We start from the raw sequence: 25,823 nt of genomic DNA on the forward strand, positions 1-25,823 counted from the left end.
CCCCAGGGAAGCCCAGAAACTAACAGAGTCTGCCTTAAAAAGTAAATAAGAGAAAGTGTCATAGAGCTGGTATTGTAATGGGGGAGGCTAACATCATAAAACTATAAACAAACTTTTAAAGGTAGCCATCTTCAGGTTGGAACAAGCCATGTTATCTAGATTCAGTCTAGATGACTGGTCTAGATTTTAGAGTGATGTAATAGGGAGTAATTGAAGGTGGGAGGGAGTAATTTAAGAAAGGGTGAAATTTAAGTAATTTAAGAAATTTGAAAGATGGTAACGATAACCCTATATGCGAGACAGAATAAGAGACACAGATGCATAGAACAATTTTATGGACTCTGAGGGAGAAGGTGAGGGTGGGACATTCTGGGAGAATAGCATTGAAACATGTATATTATCATATGTGAAACAGAACACCATTCCATGTTCGATGCATGAGACAAGGGCTCAGGGCCGGGGCAATGGGATGACCCAGAGGGATGGGATGGGGAGGGAGGTGGGTGAGGGGTCCAGGAAGGGGAACACATGTAAACCCATGGCTGATTCATGTCAATGTATGGCAAAAACTATTACAATATTGTAAAGTAATTAGCCCCCAACTAAAATAAATAAATTTATAAAAAAAAAAAAGAAAGGGTGGGAAAAATCTCAAGAAGCTCATCATCTGGTAGAAAAGAAGACAGCCATATAAAATTAAATTGTTAATAAATAGGGTGGTGTATATATATATATATTCATGTATTTATTGCATAATAAATATATATACATATGTATTTACTCATGTACATAGCTAATACAGAGTCTATACTAGGAGGATAAACAAAGCATCTGGTCAAATCTAGACCAGTCATCTAGACTGAATCTAGATAACATGGCTTGTTTCAACCTGAAGATGGCTACCTTTAAAAGTTTGTTTATAGTTTTATGATGTTAGCCTCCCCCATTACAATACCAGCTCTATGACACTTTCTCTTATTTACTTTTTAAGGCAGACTCTGGTATCTCTTACAAGCTTTACATAACATAGCAAGACAGGATTTGCAGCATAGAAGTCTTGGAATGTGGTCCATCTACCATCCTCAAAGCAACAGTTGACGCAATACAACTTTACAGGACTATGTGTACAGGAATATAGTTAATGAGTGATTTCTCAATCAGTTCCTATAGGATGTTCTAAAATGGGATAATCAACAACACAGTGAGGACTTTGAAAGGATCTATTAAGTCCTGTAACTTCAAAAGGTATAATGTTCTTGATGCCTGAGGGGGGATCAGCAGTAGATAGACTTGTCTGACAAGACACTGTCAGGGCTGGGGTAGCTTAATTAAAGTGAAGATTTTGGTGTGACTGAGGGTAAATGATGGTAAGTTTCAGACAGTGTCATCCTCAGAGATCTTCGTAACTGAGGAAAGGACCATTTGCCATGTCCTTATGAACCCACGCTGGTACAGAATGATGATAACTCAGGATTGTGTGCTTTCCAAGGATTACAGGGTTGAAAGATAGACTTTTCCAGTTTTAATATACGGTATTATTATTTTGTGATTTGTAGTGATTTTTTTCAAAGACAGAGTTAGTGATTTCTGTGCCAGGATGGTTGAAATCACCCATGTAATAAAACATGTCCTCCATATTTTTCCTTGGATTCAGGATATTACTTGAGCTATCTCTTTGACAATTCTGTGCTTTCTACAGCTTTCTCAACTACAGTGAGGTAAAAAAGAGGATATGTATCAAACTGGTGTTAATACAGTAAACAAATTTCAAAATAGACATGCAAATTTATTTCAACCATAGGCTGAAGTAGAGTGTGTGAAGATACTCACAGATTCTGAGTTCACGTGACAATTATAGCTCTGACAATAGTAATATGGCTAATAAACTTCCATTTTGCTAAGAACTTTTCATCTTTATAGAGAAAACAGATGACAATGATGATGATTTTGTTAGGGAATAAGAATTCTTAAAATAAATTCAAAAGAATTTAATTTCACCACTTAAGCTTATTTACAGGTTTAAAGCTACTTAATGGTGATGATGATATCCCACTTTTTCTATCCATCAGTGTCAAGAACTGCACAGTTCAACAAGGTAGTCACTAAGCACCTTGGACTTGAAATTTGAATTAAAGTGAAAAATTCTCATCTGACCTCACACTAGCTACATTTCAAGTATTAAAGAGCCACCAGTGCAGATCTAGAATATTTCAGAATGCACTGTTAGCAATAGACACCTTCGGGTTCACACCGTTGGTTTTCAAAAAATGTTGATCAAATGAAGTGCTATTCAATTTAATGCAACAGTGTCTGTTAAATAGACATCATTTATTTACTACTGAGAAAGTTCTAGTCACATAAAGAGATTCCTAGGAACTGGTGCCTAAGATAGATTCTATAGGGGCCTTGGTCAGTGATGACCTTAGACTTGGGGAAGAAAAACCCCTTTCTGGCTCTGCATGCTATTTTATTTTTGGCTTTATTTTTATTTTTCGGCTGCACCTGGAAGTATATGCGATCTTACTTCCCCAACCAGGGATTGAACCTGTGCCTCCTGCAGTGGAAGCCAGGAGTCTTAACTGCTGGACCACCAGGGAAGTCCCTGGGTCTGCCTTTTAGAGGGCATCAACCAAGCTCTCTTCCCCAAAGGGTGAAAAATCTCCAGGGCCAAGGGACTTGTTCCCTAAGAGCCTGTGTCCTCTTTCTGTCACTAGACCTTTTCCAAGGAGCCCAGGCCCCTGGAATTCAGTGACTGAAAATTCCCAATGCTACTTCCAGGGCCTGTGTGCTGTGTGCTAAATCGCTTCAGTCCAGTCCAACTCTTTGCGACCCTATGGACTATAGCCTGTTGTGCTCCTCTGTCCATGCCATTCTCCAGGCAAGAATACTGGGTTGGGTTGCCATGCCCTCCTACAGGGGATCTTCTCCACCTAGGGATCACACCTGCTTCTCTCGTGTCTCCTGCAGTGCTGGCAGACTCTTTGCCCCTACTGCCACCTGGGAAGCTCTATCAGGGCTTAAGCAGCCCTCTTCCCAGAATTTTTCTCTTAAGGGAGGGCCAAACAACTGGTATTTGCACTCCTAGGCCTTAAGGGCTGCCAATACCACTTGAGGGTGTGCATACGCTGCTTGAGGGTTTGCACGGAGCTTCGTTGACATGTCCACATGTGTGCAGAAAGCTCCTCTTGTTCATGAATGGAGCAGGCACAGGAAGTTAAAGTCAAGTAAGTGTGTAGACCAAGTGCTGGGGTGTACGTCCTTCTTCCCTACCACTTATGAGGTGTAACTCCAAGGTATCTGAGAGCTCGGTACACACACCTGGATTTCCTGGTTGTTATTAAGGAGTATTTCTCAAGATGGGAGCACAGAATATATATTTTTTGAAGGTCTGACATACTCCTTGTAAATATTTAAATACAGGGTAGTGAGCCCTGGTGTTGCAAATGTTAGCATGGGGTTGGCAGCACTGCCTAGAAGAAAAATAGATTGCGCTTGAGTTTCTTGGCTGCTTTGCTCGCAATTGATCTAACCGGTTATATCTGAGGTATCTTTGGATACCTCAGAGGGAAATTTTCTTTTCCAAAGGCTGCCAGTCCATCGAGGCCCTAATGCATCCTTTGCAGAGGTTATAAGTGGAATTGCTGAAGGCCAGAAACGGCTTTGGAAGGTCCCTTTTTTCCCAGCTCGGCTGTATCTGGGACAAATGAGACTACGGAGTGCCTAGAGGAGGTTCGAGATCTCTGCAGAGAAGAGGGAAGGCGATTCCTTTGAAGATAGTTGGTTTGGGGCACTCTCTCTTTTCTTGGGTTCTCCAAAGAAATTGAGCCCTGCTCTTCTCCCCACCCCCAAGCCCAGGACTGCGGCTCGCCGGGCGGAACGCGTGGCCCCCAGGGACACACGGGGCGCCTTTGTCTGGAGGGTTGCGGCGGAGGAGGAGAGAAGCGTGCCAGAGTGGCCACCGTGGCTGGAGTTTGGACTAGAACTTTCTTCCGCCCTCCCCACGAGTTACGGTACTCCCGCTGCCCCACCACTCCGGCCCGGAAGCCGGGAGCGCCTAGATACCGGGGGTCAGGCTCCGCGGCGGGCGGCGCAGGTCCCCGAGCACGCCCCTCCTTCCCGGAGCCGCGGGCGGCGAGGGGAGCGGAGACGACGAGGTAGAAGAGGAGGAGGAGGCGGCAGAGGGGAAGGGGCGGGGGCGGGGAGGAGCCGCCGCGGGCAGTGGCCGGGGGAGGCGGCGGCGGCGGCGACTGAGGAGGCGGTGGAGGCAGCGGCGGCGCTCCCGCCCGGCCGTAGAGCGGCGCTTGGACCCACGCGGCCGTGACCCCGCGGCTCCCCGAAGGCCGAGCGCGGCAGCTGCGGACAAAGAAGCATGTCGGCGCCGAGGAGGGCGCGTCCTCCGGCCACCACGAGACTCCGGGCGCCGCCGGGCCCGCGCTGCGCTCCCGTCCGCCGGGGCACCGGGGCAGCCCGCTAGGCCAGCCCTGCGTCGCTCGGCCCGCAGGCCCCGGCCGGCCGCCCGGCCCGCAGCATGGAACGGCCCGGGCGCCAGCGGGGCCGCCCGCCGTCGCCCCTTCTGCTGCTGCTGCCGCTGGCGCTGCTTACGCTGCTGGGCGGCGGGGCTGTGGCGCTGCCCCCGGGCTGCAAGCACGACGGGCGGCCGCGAGGGGCCGGGAGGGCGGCGGGCGTCGCCGAGGGCAAGGTGGTGTGCAGCAGCCTGGAGCTCGCGCAGGTCCTGCCCCCGGACACGCTGCCGAACCGCACGGTCACCCTGTGAGTAGCCCGCGGGGCGCCCCTCTGTCCTGGCGCCGGGTTCCTCCATCCCAGCGCTTCCCGTCGTGCCGCTTCTCCCTTCTCGCGACTTGGAAGAGGGTCCCGCCGCCACCCCCGCGCCTTTGTGTGCATGGGGCCGCGGGCGGGGGGTGATGCTGGGGAAGCCCCGGGTGGCTCGGCCCGGAGGCGTTTCTGCGGCAGGCGAGCGGATGTGTGCCCGCGTCGCTCCGCTAGTTTGTAAAGTAAAAGTTTTAGGGTTCCCCCGCGCGGTCCCGGCGCAGTGCTTGTGAGCTGCGCGGTGCCACGTGAGGATGCAAGTAAACACGCAAGCGGCGGAGTTAAAGCTCATTCATCCTGTGCTTGGGCGGCAGGAAAACAGAGCTGGGCTAGAAAGGCCAGCCCTTCAGCTGCTTGCACGTTTCAGTTACTTGGACGCCAGTTTGCAGGATATTAAAGCCACACAGGGACTTGGAACGCCACTGTGTGTGATCTCCAAACTTCCAGACTGTTTCCTTTGCTTTTGCTAGCTGAGTTGTATTACATTAAAGAGCACCTTGTGAAATAAGAGTTATTTTTAAGGGCCCAGAAATATATTTGAGATGAAATCGTGCACCTTCGATCCCCGGGTTCTTGAGTGTGAGAGCTTATCTTTAAAGCCGAGAACTTCAGATTTGCAAACTGTGGGTTTGTTGAGCCTTCCAACTCAAGGGACTTGATTTTCGGATTGAGTTTCCACCTGGAAAGAAACATTTTTGGCTTCGTAACTCAGTTTGTGCTACGATTCACTGTCCAGTTTTGCAAGCGTGGTTCTGCCAATTCTAGGTGAACCCTTGGCCCCGGTGACTCTTGATTTTATTTTCTGAACGATGAATTGGTTTGGGACAGTTTAAAAGTGTTTCTAATGGGTATTTTGTCGAATTGAAATATGAGTCCCTCGGCGCCGTGTGCCTCTGTGTTGTTTTGGTTGGTTTCCTAAAAAAGAATCAAGGCTGCCACTATAAAAACATGAAGGCAAGAGGAACAGCTTGACCTGTGAAAGAACTTAAAATATGGTTTTTAATTTAGCCCAGAAATATGGTTTTTAATTTAACCCAAATTAACCCTAGCAAGATTTATGGGTAAGTACAGATTCCATTACTAACACCTTTGTTCTTCGTTTCCATTTGTTTGAATTAGGAAAGGTTTAACACAGGAAAACTGTGTGTGTTTCTGTTTATGGAGGCCTTAAAATGGTAAGAGTTTTTGTTTTGTTTGATTCCTTTACCAACACTTGACCACTTGGTAGTGGCAGCAGCTGTATTTATTTCTTAGCCAGATTCTTTGAAGTGGAAATCTTGAGTATGAGCCCATAATTACAGTCTGGAGTCAAGTGGAGAAAACCTTTGTTTTGGAGATATCCCTTGTTACTCTGAAGAAATTAGTCATATATTTGGCTTCTGGATCAGTGGCACTTAAGCTGATTCAAGTTTAGGTCGATTTTTCCTAAATTGTTAACAGTTCCAGCAGAATTAAAGCAGCTGCTTGTAAATTGTTGATTTCGCAGGGGGAAAAAAGTTGATATTGTAGAAAAGAACTTTTCAGCATACGATCAAACTATTTCATTGAACTGATTAAACTATGTGCCTTTGAAATGTTATTTTAATCCATTTTTTTTGCACCTGAAAGCTCTTTAAAGTACAAGTAATACAATTTAGTGATTGGGAAGAATTATTTAAGGATCAGATAAAGTTGATGTTCTGGATGAAGTTGGTTTCAGGTGTATCAGAATGGTGGTGGTGGGGTGTTCTGGGCCAGTTTTCTCATTTTCCTAGAGAATAAATTAGGGGGTCCTAGTAGATAAGTGACTTGCCCAGGTTCCCATGATAAATTTATAGCGAGGGGGTCCGTACCCTGGATTCTTGTCCTGCAGTTCACATGCTTTCTCATCTTCACTCCCTGTCTTCATCTTCCTTAGTTCAACACAGTTTTGTTGTTTTTTTTTTTAATCGTTTCTAGATCATTGGCAGTATGTTGAGGTTTGGACTAGGTGTTATTTTCCTAGGACTGTGGTAGATTAATCACTAGTTTGATGGCTTAAGACAGCAAATTTCTTCCCTCAGCATTCTAGAAGCCAGAAGTCCAAAAGCAAGGGTTTTAGCAGGGCCTTGTTCCTGTCAAGACTCTGGAAAATCCTTGCCTCTTTTCAGCTTCTGACTTTCCTTGGCTTGTGGCAGCTCAACTCCAATCTGTTTCTGTCTTCCCGTGGTCTTCCCTGTGGTGTCTTTCAAATAATCTCCTTTCTCTTATGAGACACCAGTCTTTGAATTTAGGGGTCCACTGGAAGTCCAGGATGCTCTTTTCTCAAGATTCGTGACTTAGTTCCATCTGCAAAAAACCCCCACAAAACCCAACCCTATTTCCCAGCAAGGTTATTTTCAGAGGTACTAGGGGTGAGAACTTGGACCTTTGGTTTTGGGGCACACTCACTTTTCAGTTCATACAGAATATAGACAAAAACATGGTCTTTCTTCTCCAGGAACTCACAGAGATTTGAGGAGAAAGTTTCATGAAGTCTCAGGACAGTATGGTAAACACTGTAATATCAGGGAGCACAGTTAGCAAAAGGAACCCATAAGAGGGCAACCGAGGTTCCTCTGGGGCATAGTGGGTGGGGTTGAGGATCTGAGAACCCATAGCCAATTTGAGAAGTATGAGAAAGATACTGTAGAGGAAATGAGGGGATGAGAGGTGGGAGTCCCCGCCAGGCCCAGGGTAGTGGAGATGCTTGAGGAGTTGTGCATTTGAAGTTGCTGGAATGTCAGTGACACATGTCTAGTGCTTGGAATGGTGGTGGTGGTAGTAGGGGTTTGGGACGCTGTGGGGACAAGTCAAGGACAGGCAGGCTCTCTAATTCCTTCGGTGTGGCCAAGCGTTTTCAGCTGAGTTGTGATGTGGCTGCCAAGTGGAAAGTTGGGGGTTGAAAGGATGGCAAGGATTGAAGTTTTCTTCTTTAATAATGAAAAATAAGGTTATTTCTTCTTAGTAGATGAACTGGACTTCAATGTAGCATAAAGCTCAGATCCTTCTGCTGCTGCTGCTAAGTCGCTTCAGTCGTGTCAGACTCTGTGCGACCCCATAGACGGCAGCCCGCCAGGCTCCTCCGTCCCTGGGATTCTCCAGGCAAGAACACTGGAGTGGGTTGCCATTTCCTTCTCTAATGCATACATGCATGCTAAGTCGCTTCAGTCGTGTCCGACTCTGTGCGATCCCATGGACAGCAGCCCACCAAGCTCCTCTCTCCACGGGATTCTCTAGGCAAGAATACTGAAGTGGGTTGCCATTTCCTTCTCTGTCAGATCCTTTTACTATCTTAGTGAACAATGCTTATTTTCACAGCCGTGTTTCTAGAGAGGTTTGGCAAAAATCCTGAGCTTGACCACTGTTGTTCCTTGTATCTTATGTAGCCTTTTGCATTAAAAGATTATGTTCCATTTATTATTTTTATGCACAAACTGAATACAAATTTAACTTCAGTAATGTTTTTGTTGGAAATCTATTTATTCCTATGTTTCATATGAAATGCTCAATATTAAGTTTTAAAAATTTTGAGACATCAGTGGTAGAAAGTTTCACGGATTTAGTCCTGGTCTTCCAATAGTGTTTTCCTGGTGATGCTACATGGTGATTCTAGATAAAAGGTTTCTTTAAAAAAAAAATTATGATTTGTTAAGTAACTTTGGGACAAAATCCAGATTTTTTTCAGACTGTTTAACAGACTAAAATAATGCTCGGGTTTGGTTTTTACTTTTACTTTTATAAAATGTTACGTTCTTTTGCTATCAGAGAACTGATAATTGGACGTCACCAGTGTATGCAGCTCAGTGCCAGGTACACAAAAAGAAGTACTGGTGTTGTTGAGAAACTTCAGTCTGGTTGGAGAGGGAAGATTTGCACCAAAGCAAAGCAGACATCTAGGGAACAATCTCAGAATGTCTGTAATTAAGTAATAAATTCTGTACTGCTGATTGTTTAAATGCTTTAGGAAACCTGTTAAGAGGAGAGAGCTGTGAGGCTGTGGAGGCCTGAAAAGGTATTAAAATTTTCCTGGAGAAGACTTGAGCACAGCCTGAGGGAAAGAAAAGGTTTGGGTTTTGAGCTTGGGGAGAGAGGGCACTCTGCAGTTACAATGAGGTGTGATGATGGACTGGCCCCGCTGAAAAGCAGAGAGCATTTTCAGAACCATTGTTCTGTCTGTGGTGTTTCAAGCACCAGTCTGGTCGAGGTCAGTTAGGTGAGTGTGTCCAGAAGGGAAGGAGGAGGGGCCCAGGTTGAAGTCCCCTGGAGCAGTGGAGGGGCCTGAGAAGGGAGGAGCAGCTGCTGGAAGTTGAGGGACAGCAGCTGGGGAGTATTTGGTCATAGAAGCCAAGGGAAGTTCAGGTTTGAAGACAAGAATGGGGGCGCCCCAGTGGAGAGATGCTGCGAGGTTGGGAACAGTAAGAACAAGCTAGACTTGACAGCTTTGGTGCCCTCCGTGGGCCAGAGGCCGCAGGAGGCAGATTGGTGTGGATTAAAGGGAGATCTGCGTGAGGATGGTGGTGCTAGTACCTTGATGAGGAAGAAGTTTGGTGTGAGGAAAGAGAATCTTTGCATCCTGCTGAGTATGGTTGGGAATAGTTGGGGAGAGGGAGAGAAATGGATGATGGAAGGTGAGATAGGCTGGGAGCTGGAGCCCAGGTGGGGTGTTAGGCTTTTAGATGGAGGGGGCTTGTTCCATCCCCGAGTGGTGACAGGAGGGAGCTGGGGCAAAATGGTGGGCATGTGGGATGAAGAGGGCTTTCCTGCCCCCTGGAATTTATTTTCTCAAAGACCTAGAGGCAGGGTGAGGGAAGAGGGTGAGGAGATGGTGTGAAGAGGAAGTGAAGGAAGAGTGAAGTGGCCCTTTGGGAAAGGACCTGGGGATTGTAGAAATGTCCCCCAGGTGGAGTGGTGTCCATTTTTGCCTTGTGATCCAATTCAGAGGGAGATGGTCAGCATGTTTTTTTTTTTCTTCTGTCCAGCTGCTTTCAGCTTAGAGATGAGAACTGTGGATATTAGCCAGGCTGCTTCGCCAGGTGAGGACAACAGAGGACGAGAAGGAGCAGGGAGATTTTAATGAACATCACGGACAGCTGCTGTGGTCTGAATTCATGTGGATCAAGGTTTTTATCTTTGAATGAAAGGTCTTCTCTGTAGCCATATTTTCCAATTCTCAGCACAGCCTTTTTTCCCCATGCACATCTGTTGAGACACTGTTAATATTGTACGCACACCTCTGAGTGCTAGGGATGGATAGAAATAAGCCATGATTCTTTCATTCGAGGATCAATAACATACCCAAATTCTCTGCTTCACCACAGCATGCATCTCATTGTCCCCTGAGCAGATTTTTATGTATTTTGCTTCCTGTATGTCTTGGCTGAGTTTGCCACTCTTGCCTGATGCCCCTTTCCTGGTAAAAATCTGGGTCCTCCTTAATCTAGCCCAATTGCTGTGGGCCCTCTTGTGCCTCTTCCAACGCTCTGATCCTTCTCTTCTCTAAACTTGGGACATGCTTCTTATCTGTGCTCTGTTGTCACTTTATGGGTTACTTGATGTGCTCCTAAAGCATGTCCCGTCAAAGGAAGGGCTCTGAGACTTCAGTGAGTGGGAATGTAATCACTCTTTATTGATAAGAGTAATGCCAGCAATGATAGGACTGTATAGTGGGAGGTCAGGATAAGTGGAGGGATGTGAATTCAAAATTTTACCCTTTTATGGCCAGTGAGAACATTTCTTTAGTTTAGGTCAGCATTTCATAGCTGTTGGGTCCCCAGTCCAAGAACAGATATAAATATGGGCAGTTATATTTGACCTACATGATCTTATGTGTGTGGTAAGCACACATTGCCAACATCCATTGTATCATAGAAAAAGCAAGAGAGTTCCAGAAAAGCATCTACTTCTGCTTTATTGACTACGCCAAAGCCTTTGACTGTGGATCACAACAAACTGTGGAAAATTCTTAAAAGAGATGGGAATACCAGACCACTTTACCTGCCTCCTGAGAAATCTGTATGCAGGTCAAAAAGCAACAGTTAGAACTGGACATGGAACAACGGACTGGTTCCAAATTGGGAAAGGAGTATGTAAAGGATGTATATTGTCACCCTGCTTATTTAACTTCTATGCAGAGTACATCATTTGAAATTCTGGGCTGGATGAAGCACAAGCTGGAATCAAGATTACCGGGAGAAATATGAATAACCTCAGATATGCAGATAACACCACCCTTATGGCAGAAGGTGAAGAAGAACTAAAGAGCCTCTTGATAAAAGTGAAAGAGAAGAGTGAAAAAGCTGGCTTAAAACTCAGCATTCAAAAAATGAAGATCATGGAATTAGGTCCCATCACTTCATGGCAAATAGATGGGGAAACAGTGGAAACAGTGGCTGACTTTATTTTCTTGGGCTCCAAAATCACTGCAGATGGTGACTGAAGCTATGAAATTAAAAGACACTTGCTCCTCGGAAGAAAAGCTATGACTAACCTAGACAGCATATTCAAAAGCAGAGACATTACTTTGCTGACAAAGGTCTGTCTAGTCAAAGCTATGTTTTTTCTGCTAGTCATGTATGGATGTGAGAGTTGGACTATAAAGAAAGCTGAGCACTGAAGAATTGATGCTTTTGAACTGTAGTGTTGGAGAAGACTCTTGAGAATCCCCTGGACAGCAAGGAGATCAAACCATTCAATCCTAAAGGAAATCAGTCCTGAATATATTCATTGGAAGGACTGATGCTGAAGCTCCAATACTTTGGCCACCTAATGTGAAGAACTGACTCATTTAAAAAGACCCTGATGCTGGGAAAGATTGAAGGAGGAGGAGAAGGGGACGACAGAGGGTGAGATGTTTGGATGGCCACCACCTCAATGGACATGAGTTTGAGCAAGCTCTGGGAGTTGGTGATGGACAGGGAAGCCTGGTGTGCTGCAGTCCACAAAGAGTCAGAAACGACTGCGTAACTGAACTGAAGCACACACGTAAAACTGTTTTGGCAGGTTGATCAGAAATACTGAAGAATTTTGGTCAGACTTAGGCATTTGGTCTATGAATGCAAGTCTTGGTGGTGGTGGTTTAGTTGCTGAGTCGTCTTCGACTCTTGCAACCCCATGGACAGTAGCCTGCCAGGCTCCTCTGTCCATGGGATTCTCCAGGCAAGAATACTGGAGTGGATTGCCATTTCCTTCTCCAGGGGATCTTCACAACCCAGGAATTGAACCCTAGTCTCCTGTATTGCACGCAGATTCTTTTCCAACTGAGCTACAAGGGAAGTGTTTTTTCCAATCTGGTGAGATTTTGCATGACCCAGCCCCTGAATCCTGTTGCTTCTTACCTGCTTTGGAGTCCTCCAGCTTCGGGGGTATTTGATGAGAAGATGGTGGGTTTGGCAATAAATCGGAAATAAAATACCAGAAAGAGACATAGGAACTTTCCAAACCTATATAGGTGGTTTTTTAAAATAGGCAGAAACAATGAAGTAAAAACTCCTGAAAGTAATCAGAAAATAACACAGGGTGAGGTTTCTTAGAGTAGTATTCAGGACTTTTTTTTCCTTCCTATTTAGTTGCTTCTCTGAAAATAGTTGTTTTCTGTATTGGCTGTCCCCCTATGGAGGAATTTATTATTATTATTTTTTAATTATAGCAGCTCTATTTAGCTATGTCAAGTCTTAATTGTGGCACACAGGATCTTCATTGCATCATGCAGATCTTCTGTTACAGAGCACGGGCTTCAGTAATTAAGGGCTCATTTGCTCTGCTGCCTGAGGGATCTTAGTTCCCCTGCCAGGGATCAAACCTGAGTTCCCGCATTACAGGGAGGATTCTTAACCACTTGGCCACCACGGAAGTCCCTCGCATGTAGAAATCTGTAAGTCCAGAGAACGTAACTAATTCATTGTTGTCAACATTTTTCTCAAAAACAGACAAAAAATAGGATACAGAATTCTTAAAATTTTAGTAACTTATTAAGCCAGTTTTTTTTTGCAAAAATTAGGAAGCTGTAGATGCAGACTTGCTCAATGAGTTTTTAATCGTTGCCTAACTAAATTTATTTTAATAAAATTTTTAATGGTTTATGCATGGTTTAGCTTGTTTTTATGTTCACGCGCAGATAATTTTAGTCTGAAGAGGGAGTTTTAAATTAAGCAGTCTTTCCCAAGCTTTTTTTTTTTTTAATTTTGCATGTGTGGTGAGGGATACTCCTGCATGTTGGATGAGATAGAACAGAGCTGTAGTGGTCTCCCCACAGAAGGGACATGTCTGTCCTGGCCACTTTTAGTGCCATGCTGAGCACCTTGCAAATATTGGGCATTTCACTCAGGTAACCGTTTCTTGTCCTCAGAGCCTGAAGGGAGTAAACGGAAGGGATTGGTATAAGAGTCATCTAGGACTTCCCCCATCGCCCTGTGCCCTCTCAGCTTCCCCCCAGCACCCTTTGTCTGCAGGCTGCAAGCCCAGGTTTAAATCTGCTTTCCCACACACAGCAGGGGCCTTCCAAAGACCAGATTTTTGGTAATCACTCTTCTCTAGTGGCTGTCTTCATAATTCCTATCCTAGTTTTTAAAACTGCTTGCTTTTGTGTTCGCTCAGCAAATAGTTATTCACGGCCTACTCTGCCAGTTGTTGACATAATTTAGGTGGGCTTGTGTGACTGTTTTTAGTCATTAGACCAGTTTTATCCTGGTCTTGTGTGCTTGTATTCCTTTCTGGAACTCCACCTCTTGCCTTCCAGAAACACAATATCTCCCTGGTCTGCCTCTTTGTGACAGTTTAACCTGCATCCTCTTCCTTTGCCACACTCTGCTATGAGAGCTGGAGATAACAGGGCGGCGGGTGTAGGGGGGGCAACTGGTGGACTTTAAGAAATTATTATAGGTGTTGAGGTTTCTAAAGAGAAATCTGCAAGACTGGTTTAGGAACAACATAACCAATGGGACTGATAGACCATGGTGGGCAGTGACCACCTTTGCTTTCCCCTCACATCTGTCTGGAGAAGGCAATGGCACCCCACTCCAGTACTCTTGCCTGGAAAATCCCATGGATGGAGGAGCCTAGTAGGCTACAGTCCGTGGGATCGCTAAGAGTCGGACACGACTGAAGCGACTTAGCAGCAGTAGCAGCAGCAGCACATCTGTCTGCTGGGCACAGAATCGTTCCTTCACCTCATATGTCTCTGATCTCCTGTAGCACGTAATCACCTCCAATACTCAGAGCAATTCTTTCTGAGGATTTTCATGTTGTGACACACACACACAGTGGTAAGGTTTGTGTGGAGGGTGCTGCAGGTGGGAACCCCACTGAGCCAGACCCAGCTTGGGGAGGGGTTTGGGGGAGCAGTTATTTCCACCTTCCTGTAACCTGGCTGCTGAGTTTGCTGTTGAGACTTTTCACATTGCTTTGAATCACTTGGGAGCATTAAAGCTCAGATGCCTGGGCCACAGGTCTCATGATCTGATTTGACTGTTCCAGGATGGGGCCTGGAAGTTGGTATTTTTCACAGCTCTGCAGGTGATTCTCTTGTCACCTGGGCTAAGAACCTGTTTTCTAGGTGTTTTCTTCACCATTTGTCATCTGCTACAACAGAAGAAGAAGGTAGAAGAAAGAGCAGTGGAGCAGATTGAGGACAACTGCCTCAAAGGGAAGGGGGCTGTTCCAAGTGGAGCAAGGATGGATGGAAGTTAGGAGATGTTTTTAGGACAGAAAACTGAGAGCTTTAGGTTGGGGCCTTATTCATAAGGGAGGAGAAAAATGACTATATGTAAAGTGGGGAGTATATGCTGAACTAGGATTTAATATCAAGTCATGGAGTTAACGGCTTCCCAGATGGCTCAGCGGTAAAGAATCCGCCTGCGATGCAGTAGATGCAGGTTTGATCCCTGGATTGGGAAGATCCCCTGGAGAAGGAAATGGCAACCCACTCCAGCATTCTTGCCTGGAAAATCCCATGGACAGAGGAGCCTGGCGGATGACAGTCTATGGGGTTGCTAAGAGTTGGACACGATTGAGCAACTAAACAACAGCAGCAACAGCATGGGGCTAAGGACAATAAGGTTGTGGAGATGCACTGTGGCATAGAAAGGATGAACCGAGAGAGTCTAAGGGCAGCAAACCAGTATTTGAGGGCCTGATACTCAGATGGAGCCGCCAACGAAACACATAATAGCCCCTGCCTTGGTCTGCCTTAAATCCTTTATTGTATATTAAATTTAAAATACAGATTTATTTCTGATAATAATCCATTATTAATATAAAATAGTAAGAAAGTGTAGAGAATCCATGAGAGGCCCAATTCCCCAGGTATCTACCTGCTGAGAATTTTTTGTTTGGTCTTTACTTGTCTAAGTTATTAAAAAAATAAAAGAGTTTATTTTAATTTACATCCTGATTATAAGTGAAGTTTTGTATATTTTTGACACATCTGCAAAAGGGTCATTTGTATTTGGCCACCTTCTGTGTACATTTTTAGTTTCCAGTAGTTGTTTTTACCACCTAGCTGACACTTAGATTTTTTGAGTGACCGCTCATCATCTGAAAATGTAGTACTTTCATTATTTTCTTGCTGCTTTGGCTGGGACTAAGGAGGCAGGATTGTGGGTGCCTTTGTCGTGTTCTTGACCTGATAATGGACAGGCATGTTGGGCAGATGAGGACAAGAGATATTTCCTGGCAGGACACTTGATTTTGTTGAGAGGCTAAAGCCACTCATATAGCAGGGATTTGCTAGTTGCTTTTAGCTCTTTATCAATTCACATGACTGACATTCTCGGTTCTTAGGTTAAACAAAAGATAGCTTTTGCCCTTCTTTTCTTTCCCATATTTTGCCTTTTTATGTTTAAATTATGTAATGGTTGAATTGTACATATTTGAAATTTTTCTTCCTGAATAATCAGTATGGAGGGGAAGGGCACGCCTGTGGAATGCAGTCTTAATACCAAGAAGGCCCAACTGACCATCATCCTCACTCTCTACTTCTTAGGCTATTTTTATTAAATTCTTTTGGCAGACAGTGGCATGACTATGAAGAAAGTCTTTTGGCAAGATTGCTAGGTCTACAAGCAAAAGCGGTACTTCCACCGAGTCAAGAATTGTACAGTAAATCCTCCTTTATACCCAGTTTCAGTTACTCGTGGTGAACTATGGGCCACAAATATTACATGGAAAATTCTAGAAATAATTCATAAGTTTTAAATTGTGTGCCATTCTGAGCAGCATGATGAGACCTCGCTCTCTCCTGCCTGGGATGGGAATCATCCTTTTTCCCAGTGCATCCTCCTGTTGGTCACTTAGTGGCCCTCTGGGTCAAATGTCATCAGATTGACTGTCCTGGAAGCTCAGTGCCTTCTGTTCAAGCCACCCTTATTTTACTTCATAACGACCCCTCAAGTGTAGGAGTATTGATGCTGGCAGTTCAAAGGTGCCAAAGAGAAATCTGTAAAATGCTTTCTTTAAGTGAAAAGGTGAAAGTTCTAGATTTAACAAGGAAAGAAAAATAATCGTATATACTGAGGTTGCTAAGATCTACAGTAAGAACAAATCCTTTAGCCATGAAATAGTGAAGAAAAAAGAATTCATGCTCATTTTGCTGTTGCACCGCAGACTCCAAAAATTATGGCCACAGTGTGTGATAAGTGCTTAGATGCAAAAGACCTTTTTTGTTTGTGCAATGAGATATTTTGAGAGGGAGACCACCTGAATAGAACTTTGATTACAATATGTTGTCATAATTGTCTTAGTTTATTGCTGATAATCTCTTACTGTGCCTTATATATAAACTAAACTTTATCAGAGAATGTATATATAGGAAAAAAATAGTGCATAAAAGATACTGAAGTTGGAGACGTCTGCTGGGGGCCTTGAAGCATATCCCCTGTGGATAGGAGGGACTCCTGTACTTGCAGGGCAAGATATTTCCCCAGAATAGACGCAAGCATGTCCGCCACCCAGGCTGGGGAGAAATAAAGACCCCTGTGGGTAATCTAAGCTCCCCAAGCTGCACCCCCACTCTCTACCCTGCATCCTCTCAGTATGGGGCATAATATACAGTAGGTGGTTGTGAGTTAAATTCTCTCCTTTTAAGAAGACATTTCTGAATTAGAATAAATAGTTCCATCTATGTGATCTGGCCTCCCCCAGATAATGGAGCTTGGAGACTTTTTTGTCTTCTCCTGCCACTCTCGCACCTAGAAGAGTGGTAGGCTTTCATTGGCATTTCTGTGATCGCCTCCTATCGTGAGCTGGATAGAAAGCAGGTTGTAAATTGTGTTGGGGATGACACTTCAGTCTAAACTCTCCTGAGATTTAATTGAAGGAAACTTAAAGCAGGCTTTGGAGATGCAGCTGTAACACAGATTCTATAATGCAGTTGTTAAACTTCTTTCTTCAAGACTGCTTGAATCTAAGTCTAATTAAATTGATTCATTTCCCATCAAGATAAGACTTAAAAGCATTCTTTGTTTTATTGTGCAATTCTTCCCAACTCTTTTCTCATGAAAAGGCAAAGAGAAATTGACTAGGGGTGTATTCATCTCTAGTACCATATTTAAGGCAGATGGGCTTTCTATTAGATTAAATTTTTTTTTAACCTTCCTTTTGTTTGTTTGAAACAAGACCAAGTGTAAACTCTCCCTTGCTGGTGAAGATTTGATTAGATTTCTAAAGTCTTTCCAATACCATGGAACTTGCAGTCCACCTTGGCAATCAGTGCTAGGCTGGCTCCTCCATTCCTTGTACCTGCATCCTGCCTCACCTTTGCTCGCATTACTGCAGCTGTCATAATCTTTGGAATTATTTATTTACAATCCTTGCTGTTTTACCAGATTGTGAACTTTTTTTAATTGATGTATGTATAGTTGATTTAGTTTCAAAATGTCCAACATAGTGATTCAGTATTTTTATAACTTTAAATGGACTACGCCTGTGTGTATACTAAGTCACTTCAGTCACGTCTGACTCTTTGTGAACTTATGGACTGTAGCCCGCCAGTTTCCTCTGTCTATGGGTTTCTCCAGGCAAGAATACTGGAGTGAATAGCCATGCCCTCCTCCATGCGATCTTCCCAACCCAGGAATCGAACCCGTATCTCTTACATCTCCTACACGGGTTCTTTACCACTAACATCACCTGAGAAGCCCTTAAATGGAGTATAATCTATAACAAAATAATGGCCATATTTCTCTGTGCTGTACAATATATCCTCGTGGCTTATTTACTTCATACATAGAGGGTGTATCTCTTAATTTCTTATCCCTGTCGTGCCTCTCTCCCCATCCCTTCTCCCCACTGGTGATCACAAGTTTGTTCTCTGTGTCTGAAAGTCTGGTTTTTGTTTTGTTACATCCATCCCTTTGGCGATCAAACCAGTCAATCCTAACAGAAATCAACCCTGACTATCCATTGGAAGGACTCATGCTGAAGCTCCAATTCTTTGGCCACCTGATGCGAAGAGCTGACTCATTGGAAAAGACCCTGATGCTTGGAAAGATTGAGGGCAGGAGGAGAAGGGGACAACAGAGGAAGAGATGGTTGGATGGCATCACCGACTCAATGGACATGAGTTGCAGCAAACTCGAGGAGATGGTGAAGGACAGGGAAGCCTGGCATGCTGCATTCCATGGGGTCTCATAGAGTGGGACTCGACTTAGTGACTGAGCAACAATGAGTGATAACATAGAGTGTTTGTCTTTCTGTGTCTGACTTATTTGTCTTAGCATGATATTTCCTAAGTCCATCAACTTCGTTGAGTTTCCTTCTATTTTTTGGCCTAGTAATGTTCTTGTATGTATGTACCACATCTTCTTTTCTAGTCAACTGTCGTTGAACACTTAGGTTGCCTCTCTATCTTGGCAATTGTAAATAATGCCGCTATGAACGTTGAGTGCATGTATTTTTTTAAATTAGTGTCTTTGTTTTCTTCAGATGTATACCCAGCTGTGAAATTTCTGGATCATGTGGTTCTGTTTTTTTATTTTTGAGAAACCTCCATAGTGTTTTCATAATGGCTGCACCAGATTGTAAACTCTTGATGGTGGTATTTACCTCTGTATCATCAGTGTCTATCACATAAACACTTAGTAAGTCTTTGCGTAAATAAGGCCCATTTTCCCTGCTGTTTTTCTTTTTTTCCTCAAGTAGAAGAAGAATCTTGCAGTATTTTTAACACAGGATGATGAATCTATCACTGATAAGCTGGAGAGTCTTCAAAGCAGAATACCCAACCTACAAGGTCAAGGCTTAAACTCCCACTCTGTATTTGATAGTGAAAAGCCTTTCTCTCTTACCCATATCACTTTGTTTTTTTCTCCCCTTTTCTTGATCTACTTCCCTTCTACTTTTTGAGAGACTGTCACTTACCTTCTCTGTGTTTTAAGCTCCTCCGCTCGTTTGTGATGTTTCTCCTTGGCATACATAGCCTCTGTTAAAACAACAAACAGCAACAAAAATCTCGCCTTGCTCACACCACCCTTACCGCAGTGGCATGTAGTTACTCTTCTTACTTCACAACTAAGCTTCTTAAAAAGCAACATAAGTTCACCCCGGCATTTCCTTACCTTATTTCAGTTTCAGTGCATTGTCTAGTTTCTACACTGTCTTGCCTGAAATCAGCCTAAACCCAAACATCTTGCATTCCTTCACCGCATGTGTAGTCTTCTCCTGGTCACCACCTCTGTTACCGTGCTCACTGAATTATTAAATTTCAGCAGTTTGACATGGTTTGGGCTCAGCAGCTCCTATGAGGAAGTGGCTAGCTTGGCTGCATGGTTTCCTGCCGAGATGACCACAGAGAGCAGGATCTCCTTAGGCGATGGTGTTTTTTTTTTTGAAGGCAAAGCCCTACGGAATGTGTATTGTCCACCCTGAACCGCCATAAACAGAGATTGTCTACTTGAGATTATTGCCTACTTAGAGAAACCTAGTTAACTGTCTGCCGTGGCTTGATTTTTTTCAGGGATCCTTACTAGGGGCGGGAGGGGAACTGTCTCTGAGTTCTTCCCCCAGAGATAAAGTTGAAAAACTTGTCCATCAGCTTAACTAGAACAGCTTAGCAACCACAGACTGGGGCCATGATGTAAGGACTTTGTCAGACTTTCCCTTTTTAAGCTTTGTTACTGTTGCCATTATTTTTCCTTTTAGTGTTTTATAGAACTTTAAAAATTGCAGATGTCTTGTTGTCACTGCATGAAGCAGAGATGAGGGAGGATTTTGGAGACCTCCTACACTAAGTCTTACTTACACTAAGTCTTACACCATCTTAGAGTAGATGGCAACAGCTTATAAATGGAAAGAAACTATTCATTTTTCTGTTGGGAGGTTGGTAGTAAAGCCAATGTGAAGAACCTTCTTGTTTCGGGAGAAATAGGATTTCAGAAAACTTCTTAGCTTTCTGTTGAGATTAATTTGGTAAACCTGCTGTTTCTACTTTTGACGTAACTGTAAAGAATCCATGATTGAGTTAGCTAATGTAGGTGGTTAAAAACTTGTTTTAATGCTAGTTCAACTTTTTCCCCAAACCAGCTCGATAATTGCCTTAAACTACCGTGAATAGCACAAACTAAGGTGTAGAACTCTGTAGAACTCCTTGGCCTCCAGAACTTTATATAGTTGACCCTTGAACAACAAAAATTTGAACTTTGTGGTTACACTTATCAGTTGAAGTTTTTCAGTAAGTACTGTAGTACAACAAAGCACTCAGTGTTCAAAAAACTAAGATCATGCCCTCCGGTCCCATCACTTCATGGCAGATAGATGGGGAAAAAGTGAAAGCAGTGACATTTTATTTTCTTGGGCTCCAAAACCACAGTGGACAGTGACTGCAGCCATGAAATTAAAAGACGCTTGCTGCTTGGGAGAAAAGCTATGACAAACCTAGACAGCATATTAAAAAGCAGAGTCATCACTTTGCCAACGAAGGTCCATCTAGTCAAAGGTATGGTTTTTCCAGTAGTCATGTATGGATGTGAGAGTTGGACCATAAAGAAGACTGACCTGCAAAGAATCGATGCTTTCAAATGTAGTGCTGGAGAAGACTCTTGGGAGTCCCTTGGACAGGAAGGAAATCGAACCCATCAATCCTAAAGGAAATCAATCCTGAATATTCATTGGAAGGACTGACGCTGAAGCTCCAATACTTTGGCCACCTGATGTGAAGAGCCAACTCACTGGAAAAGACCCTGATGCTTGGAAAGATTGAGGGCAGGAGGAGAAGGGGGTGACAGAGGATGAGATGGTTGGATGGCATCACTGACCCAGTGGACGTAAGTTTTAGCAAACTCCGGGAGATTCTGAAGAACAGGGAAGCCTGGTGTGCTGCGGTCCATGGGGTTGCAAAAAGTTGGATACAGCAACAATAGTACTCCATGATCTGAGGTGGGTTGACTTCATAGATGTGGAGGAACCATGTATACTGAGAGCTGACTATAAGTTGGATTTTCCACTGAGTGGAGGGTTGGTGTCCTAACTGCCATCTTTTTCAAGGCTCAGTTGGGTATAAGTGCCCTTAACTGATTTCGGTTCAGTTCAGTTGCTCAGTCGTGTCCGACTCTTTGCGACCCCATGGACTGCAGCACTCCATGATTTCTTTAGAGCTGGCTGACTGATGGGAAAATAGAATAACTGAGACTTTTCTTTAACTACTTATTGTGTCCTAGGAACTCAAGTTCTAATTGGGATATTTATCATGTGCCGGGTACAGTGCCAAATGCTCCACATACACATCTTGGTTGTTAAAATAACTTCATAAGCTTGGCATTGTCCCCATTCTTCAGGTGTGCCATCTGAGCGTGGACAGGTAAATTGATCCTCTCAGGTTACATGCTGTGTAGGCTCTGGCCCAGGAATGTGGCCTTTAAGCTTGTAATTCTCACTATTGTTCTGTTCATAAAAGTCACTGACAACCTAAATGCTCATAATGGCAGTAGGGGTTGAGGGTAAGCCTTTGCAGAACAAAAGAGATGGGGAACTTCTTTACTTTGAACCATTTCTTTAGAGCTGGCTGACATGGGAAAATGGAATAACTGGGACTTCTCCTTCGGTACTTACTGTGTCCTAGTGACTCAAGGACAAACGTAGTGTCTCGTTTTGCTATCAACAAGTGTTTATGGGAATGATCAGAGGATCATACTTAGGACTGCATTTTTACTATTATGGATTATTAAATAGTCCTCTTACCTGTGTTCCTGAGATCACAAATTTTATCCTAGAGTGATATCTTCGAGTAATAAGTGACCTACCTCAGGCGTTGCTGCCCTGTTAAGATGAAAGGAATAATGATATCATAGGGAGTAGTTGCATTTTTGGTAGGTCTCCATGGGACGTGAATCCATCACACACACACTTGTCAGGGAGCACTCACATCTACTTGTCAGAGTTGTGCCTGAGTAAAGAGGGAACTGGTGTGCCTATTCCATGTTTGACAAAAATGCCCAGAAAGCAGGATACAGAGGAATTAGCAACGAGACTCAAAGTGCTCGGGGGCTCTGTTAGCTTTGCTACCGAGTAGAATGTGACCCTTTACACATAATTTTTCTGGCTATCACTTTCCTGAAGAGTAAAATAAGATTTTGAACTAGGTTATCTTTAAGTCTCTTTAACTGCTGAAATTCAAGAGTACTGAGATATTTTTAAAAATCCTCAGAGTTCATATGCACATTTGATGAAGCTCAAATTGTGTATTAGAAGGGATTTGTTGCATTATAATAGCAGGGCTGTTTTCTTGGCGGATGTTGGGGCTGTGCTGTCCTTAGTATTTGGCCGCATGCCTTTTCTCACCACTCTTAGGCTGCTTGCCCCTCAGTTACGGGCTGAGACCTGCCCTCGTTCCCTAGGGCTAAACCAACATAGAACTTTGTGCTTTCATCCTGTTAGCTGATTTTTTTTTTTTTTTCGTCCCTGAGTTAGATCTGAATCCTTGAGCTCTAGCACTGAACTCTGGCTTTCTCTCTGCAGATCCTCATTCTTTTCCTCTGTTAAAGAAATGTAGATTAGCAAGTCCCAGCCCAGTTAGTCTGCTGCTGCTACCAGCCTGCTTATCTGAGTTTCTGAGTATCACAGGAATGTACAATGTGTCCACTTTTTTAAAGCAACGTGAAGATGCTTTTTTTGACTTTATACATACACAGACACATGGGTATTTTCCCCTTTATTTCCAGACCGTAATGATATGCTGCAGATTTTATATCACATGATTATTTTTCTCGCCTGCATGCTCCCCCCACCCCCTTACTGCTTTGCCCAATTGCCACATGTTTGTTATGCATCCTCTGACGACAATGTTCTGACTGATTCTACTTCACAGCACTTCCCTGTTGACTCTCTATACACAGTTCACCTTCAGTGGGCAGGTCAGTTCCTGGTCACGATGCCTCTACCAGTTATAAAAAGTACATGGAGGCTGTAATTGCTGTGATGGAGTTTCTGTGATAGAACCAGTATGGTAAATAGATTCCTTGAATGACAACATCTGTGAATTGGGAGCAGCCATCAGGAGTGTTGCCTGAGCTTATCAGGAAAGTGCCAGTTCAGATGCCTGCTCTGGTACAGGATGGGGAGGTGGTGGCACACATGCCCTTATTTGCCAGTGGCCCTAGAACCCCAAAACTCTGTTAATGACTGGATTGTTTGGTTTTATAATCTTGGGGTCATATGGGATTTTGTACATAGCTAGGTTCTTCCCTGTTTGATACAGTTTCAACAGCTACATGGAAAGAGTGTCTCTGAATTTTACAAAAGTCGTAGGAGATTTCTTTTTTTTTTGAGGCATAGGGGATCTTTATTCCCCAAAGTATGAAAGTCTTAGTCTCTCAGTGGTGTCCAACTCTTTGTGACACCATGGACGGTATCCTGCCAGGCTCCTCTGTCCATGGGGATTCTCCAGGTAAGAATACTGGAGTGGATAGATATTCCCTTCTCTGGGGATCTTCCGACCGACCGGGGGATTGAACCCAGGTCTGCTGCATTGCTGGCATATTCTTTACCATCTGAGCCGCAGGGGACACCCCCTGCCCCAGGGATCAAATCCACGCCCCCTGCAGTGAAAGTGCAGATTCTTAACCGTTTAACCTCCAGGGAAGTCCCAGGAGATTACTTAGCAAAAGAACTAGACAATTCTTTGCTTAGCAGTAAGCACTATACTTCTCAGAAATAATGATTTCACTCCTTGGTAATAGTTTCCGAACTCTAAGTATCTCCTAACAGAGACTGGCACCCAGCATTTGGGCCAGCTGCCTAAGAATTTTTGGAAGATCGTATTGGAAATTGCTGGTTCCCATGTATTAAGGACCTCCTAGAAATTAGTGAGAAGAGACAGGTAATCCATTCGAAATGTGGGCCAGTAATAATCGGTAATGTTTGTTGAGTGTGCCAGATCCTGTCGTAAGTGTTGTGTTGTATTAGTTGATTCTCATACTTCCCTCATGAGGTCATTATTATTATGATCCCTCTTCTGTGCCTGAGCAAGGGAGGCATAGAAGCTCATTAATTTTCCCGAGGTCACCTGGGCAGTAAGAGGTGGAGCCAGGCTGTGAGCTGAGGCAGTCTGACTTGAGAGTTCACACTTAACAACCAGTGTGTTATGATGGTTTAAGGACATTTGGACACCTTCACAGGAAGGGAACACAAATTCCCAGTGGGAAGTGGAAATTACAAGGTATCACTTTTTTTTTCTACTCAGATTGAAGCATGACTCTGGCAAGAATATTTCACAGGTGATGTGTGCACTCATTTCCCTCCTTCCCTCCGCCCCATTCATTAACTTAGGAGCATCCCCTCTATTGGTACCCAGGTGCTGTGCATCCAGCCCCCACCCTGAGCAGAAGACCCACACGCTCTGGGCTTCTGACCTGCAGAGCTGTGTGCTAAGTAATAGGTGTTGATTTAAAGCGCTAAGTTTGTGGTAATTCGTTATGCAGCAAAAGAAAATAATACAGAGAGTTTATCTCTGTTTAAAAGGATTTTCCCCTTCCTGTTTGCACTTTGAATTCTTCCTCATTTAACAACAAAGTTCAGAAATGTTTCCCTTATTCATTTGCATTTCTGCAACATTTAAACTCCATATTTTCGTTGAATCATACAGTCCTCTTGTAGCACTTTATACCAAGATTCATGTGTTGTATTAGTCCTTGAGACCTATTGTTGTGTCCTTTAATGTAACTACCAGCACACAGTAGATGCGCAAATACACTCAATTAATGCATAGTAGGTTCATCGTGAATTTCAGCTTAAAAATCAGACTCAAAATCCTAGAAGAAACTCATTCTGGTCTCAGGAGATAGCTCTCTATTTGATTAAAATGCCAAATAAGCATGCTTTTATTGTATTCATAAATATTAAGTGTCCAGTGTTCTTTATGATGTTAAAGACACCTTGAAAAATAGGCTTCCTTTTCTCATTGAGCTAATGTGTTCCTAAGATAAAATGAAGTGTTATTTAATAGGCAGTTTTTCATTTTTAGGCATTTTGGAAACAATCAGTTCAGTTCGGTCACTCAGTCGTGTCTGACTCTTTGCGACGCCGTGAACCGCAGCACGCCAGGCCTCCCTGTCCTGCACCAACTCCTGGAGTTTACTCAAACTCATATCCATCAAGTCGGTGATGGCATCCAACCATCTCATCCTCTGTCATCCCCTTCTCCTCCTACCTTCAATCTTTACCAGCATCAGGGTCTTTTCAAATGAGTCAGTTCTTTGCATCAGGTGGCCAAAGTATTGGAGTTTCAGCTTCAATATCAGTCCTTCCAATGACTGTTCAGGACTGATCTCCTTTAGGATGGACTGGTTGGATCTCCTTGCAGTCCAAGGGACTCTCAAGAGTCTTCTCCAACACCACAGTTCAAAAGCATCAATTCTTCTGCACTCAGCTTTCTTCACCGTCCAACTCTCACATCCATACATGACTACTGGAAAAACCATAGCTTTGACTAGACTGACCTTTGTTGGCAAAGTAATGTCTCTGCTTTTTAATACACTGTCTAAGTTGATCATAACTTTTCTTCCAAGGAGTAA

General features: G+C 43.9%; 1 protein-coding gene across 14 annotated transcripts in view; it reads left to right on the forward strand.

Moving 5' to 3' along the window:
* The first annotated feature begins 3,602 nt into the window (after positions 1–3,602).
* ADGRA3 (adhesion G protein-coupled receptor A3) overlaps positions 3,603–25,823 on the forward strand; it is a 132,016-nt gene continuing 109,795 nt past the window's right edge. For 7 of the 14 annotated variants that reach the window (XM_081546654.1, XM_081546711.1, XM_081546953.1 and 4 more), the window contains exon 1: positions 4,246–4,770. In XM_081546654.1, the coding sequence (XP_081402780.1) occupies positions 4,529–4,770 (242 nt within the window). In that variant the 5' untranslated portion in view covers positions 4,246–4,528. Of the gene's footprint in view, positions 4,155–4,245; positions 4,771–5,761; positions 5,889–25,823 lie in introns of those variants that run through there. The other 7 variants (XM_081546854.1, XM_081547049.1, XM_081547230.1 and 4 more) reach the window with 4 other exon arrangements.

This window comes from Giraffa tippelskirchi, chromosome 1 (genome assembly GCF_054371585.1).
Source record: "Giraffa tippelskirchi isolate mGirTip1 chromosome 1, T2T-mGirTip1v1.2.pri, whole genome shotgun sequence".
Classification (NCBI taxonomy): domain Eukaryota; kingdom Metazoa; phylum Chordata; class Mammalia; order Artiodactyla; family Giraffidae; genus Giraffa; species Giraffa tippelskirchi.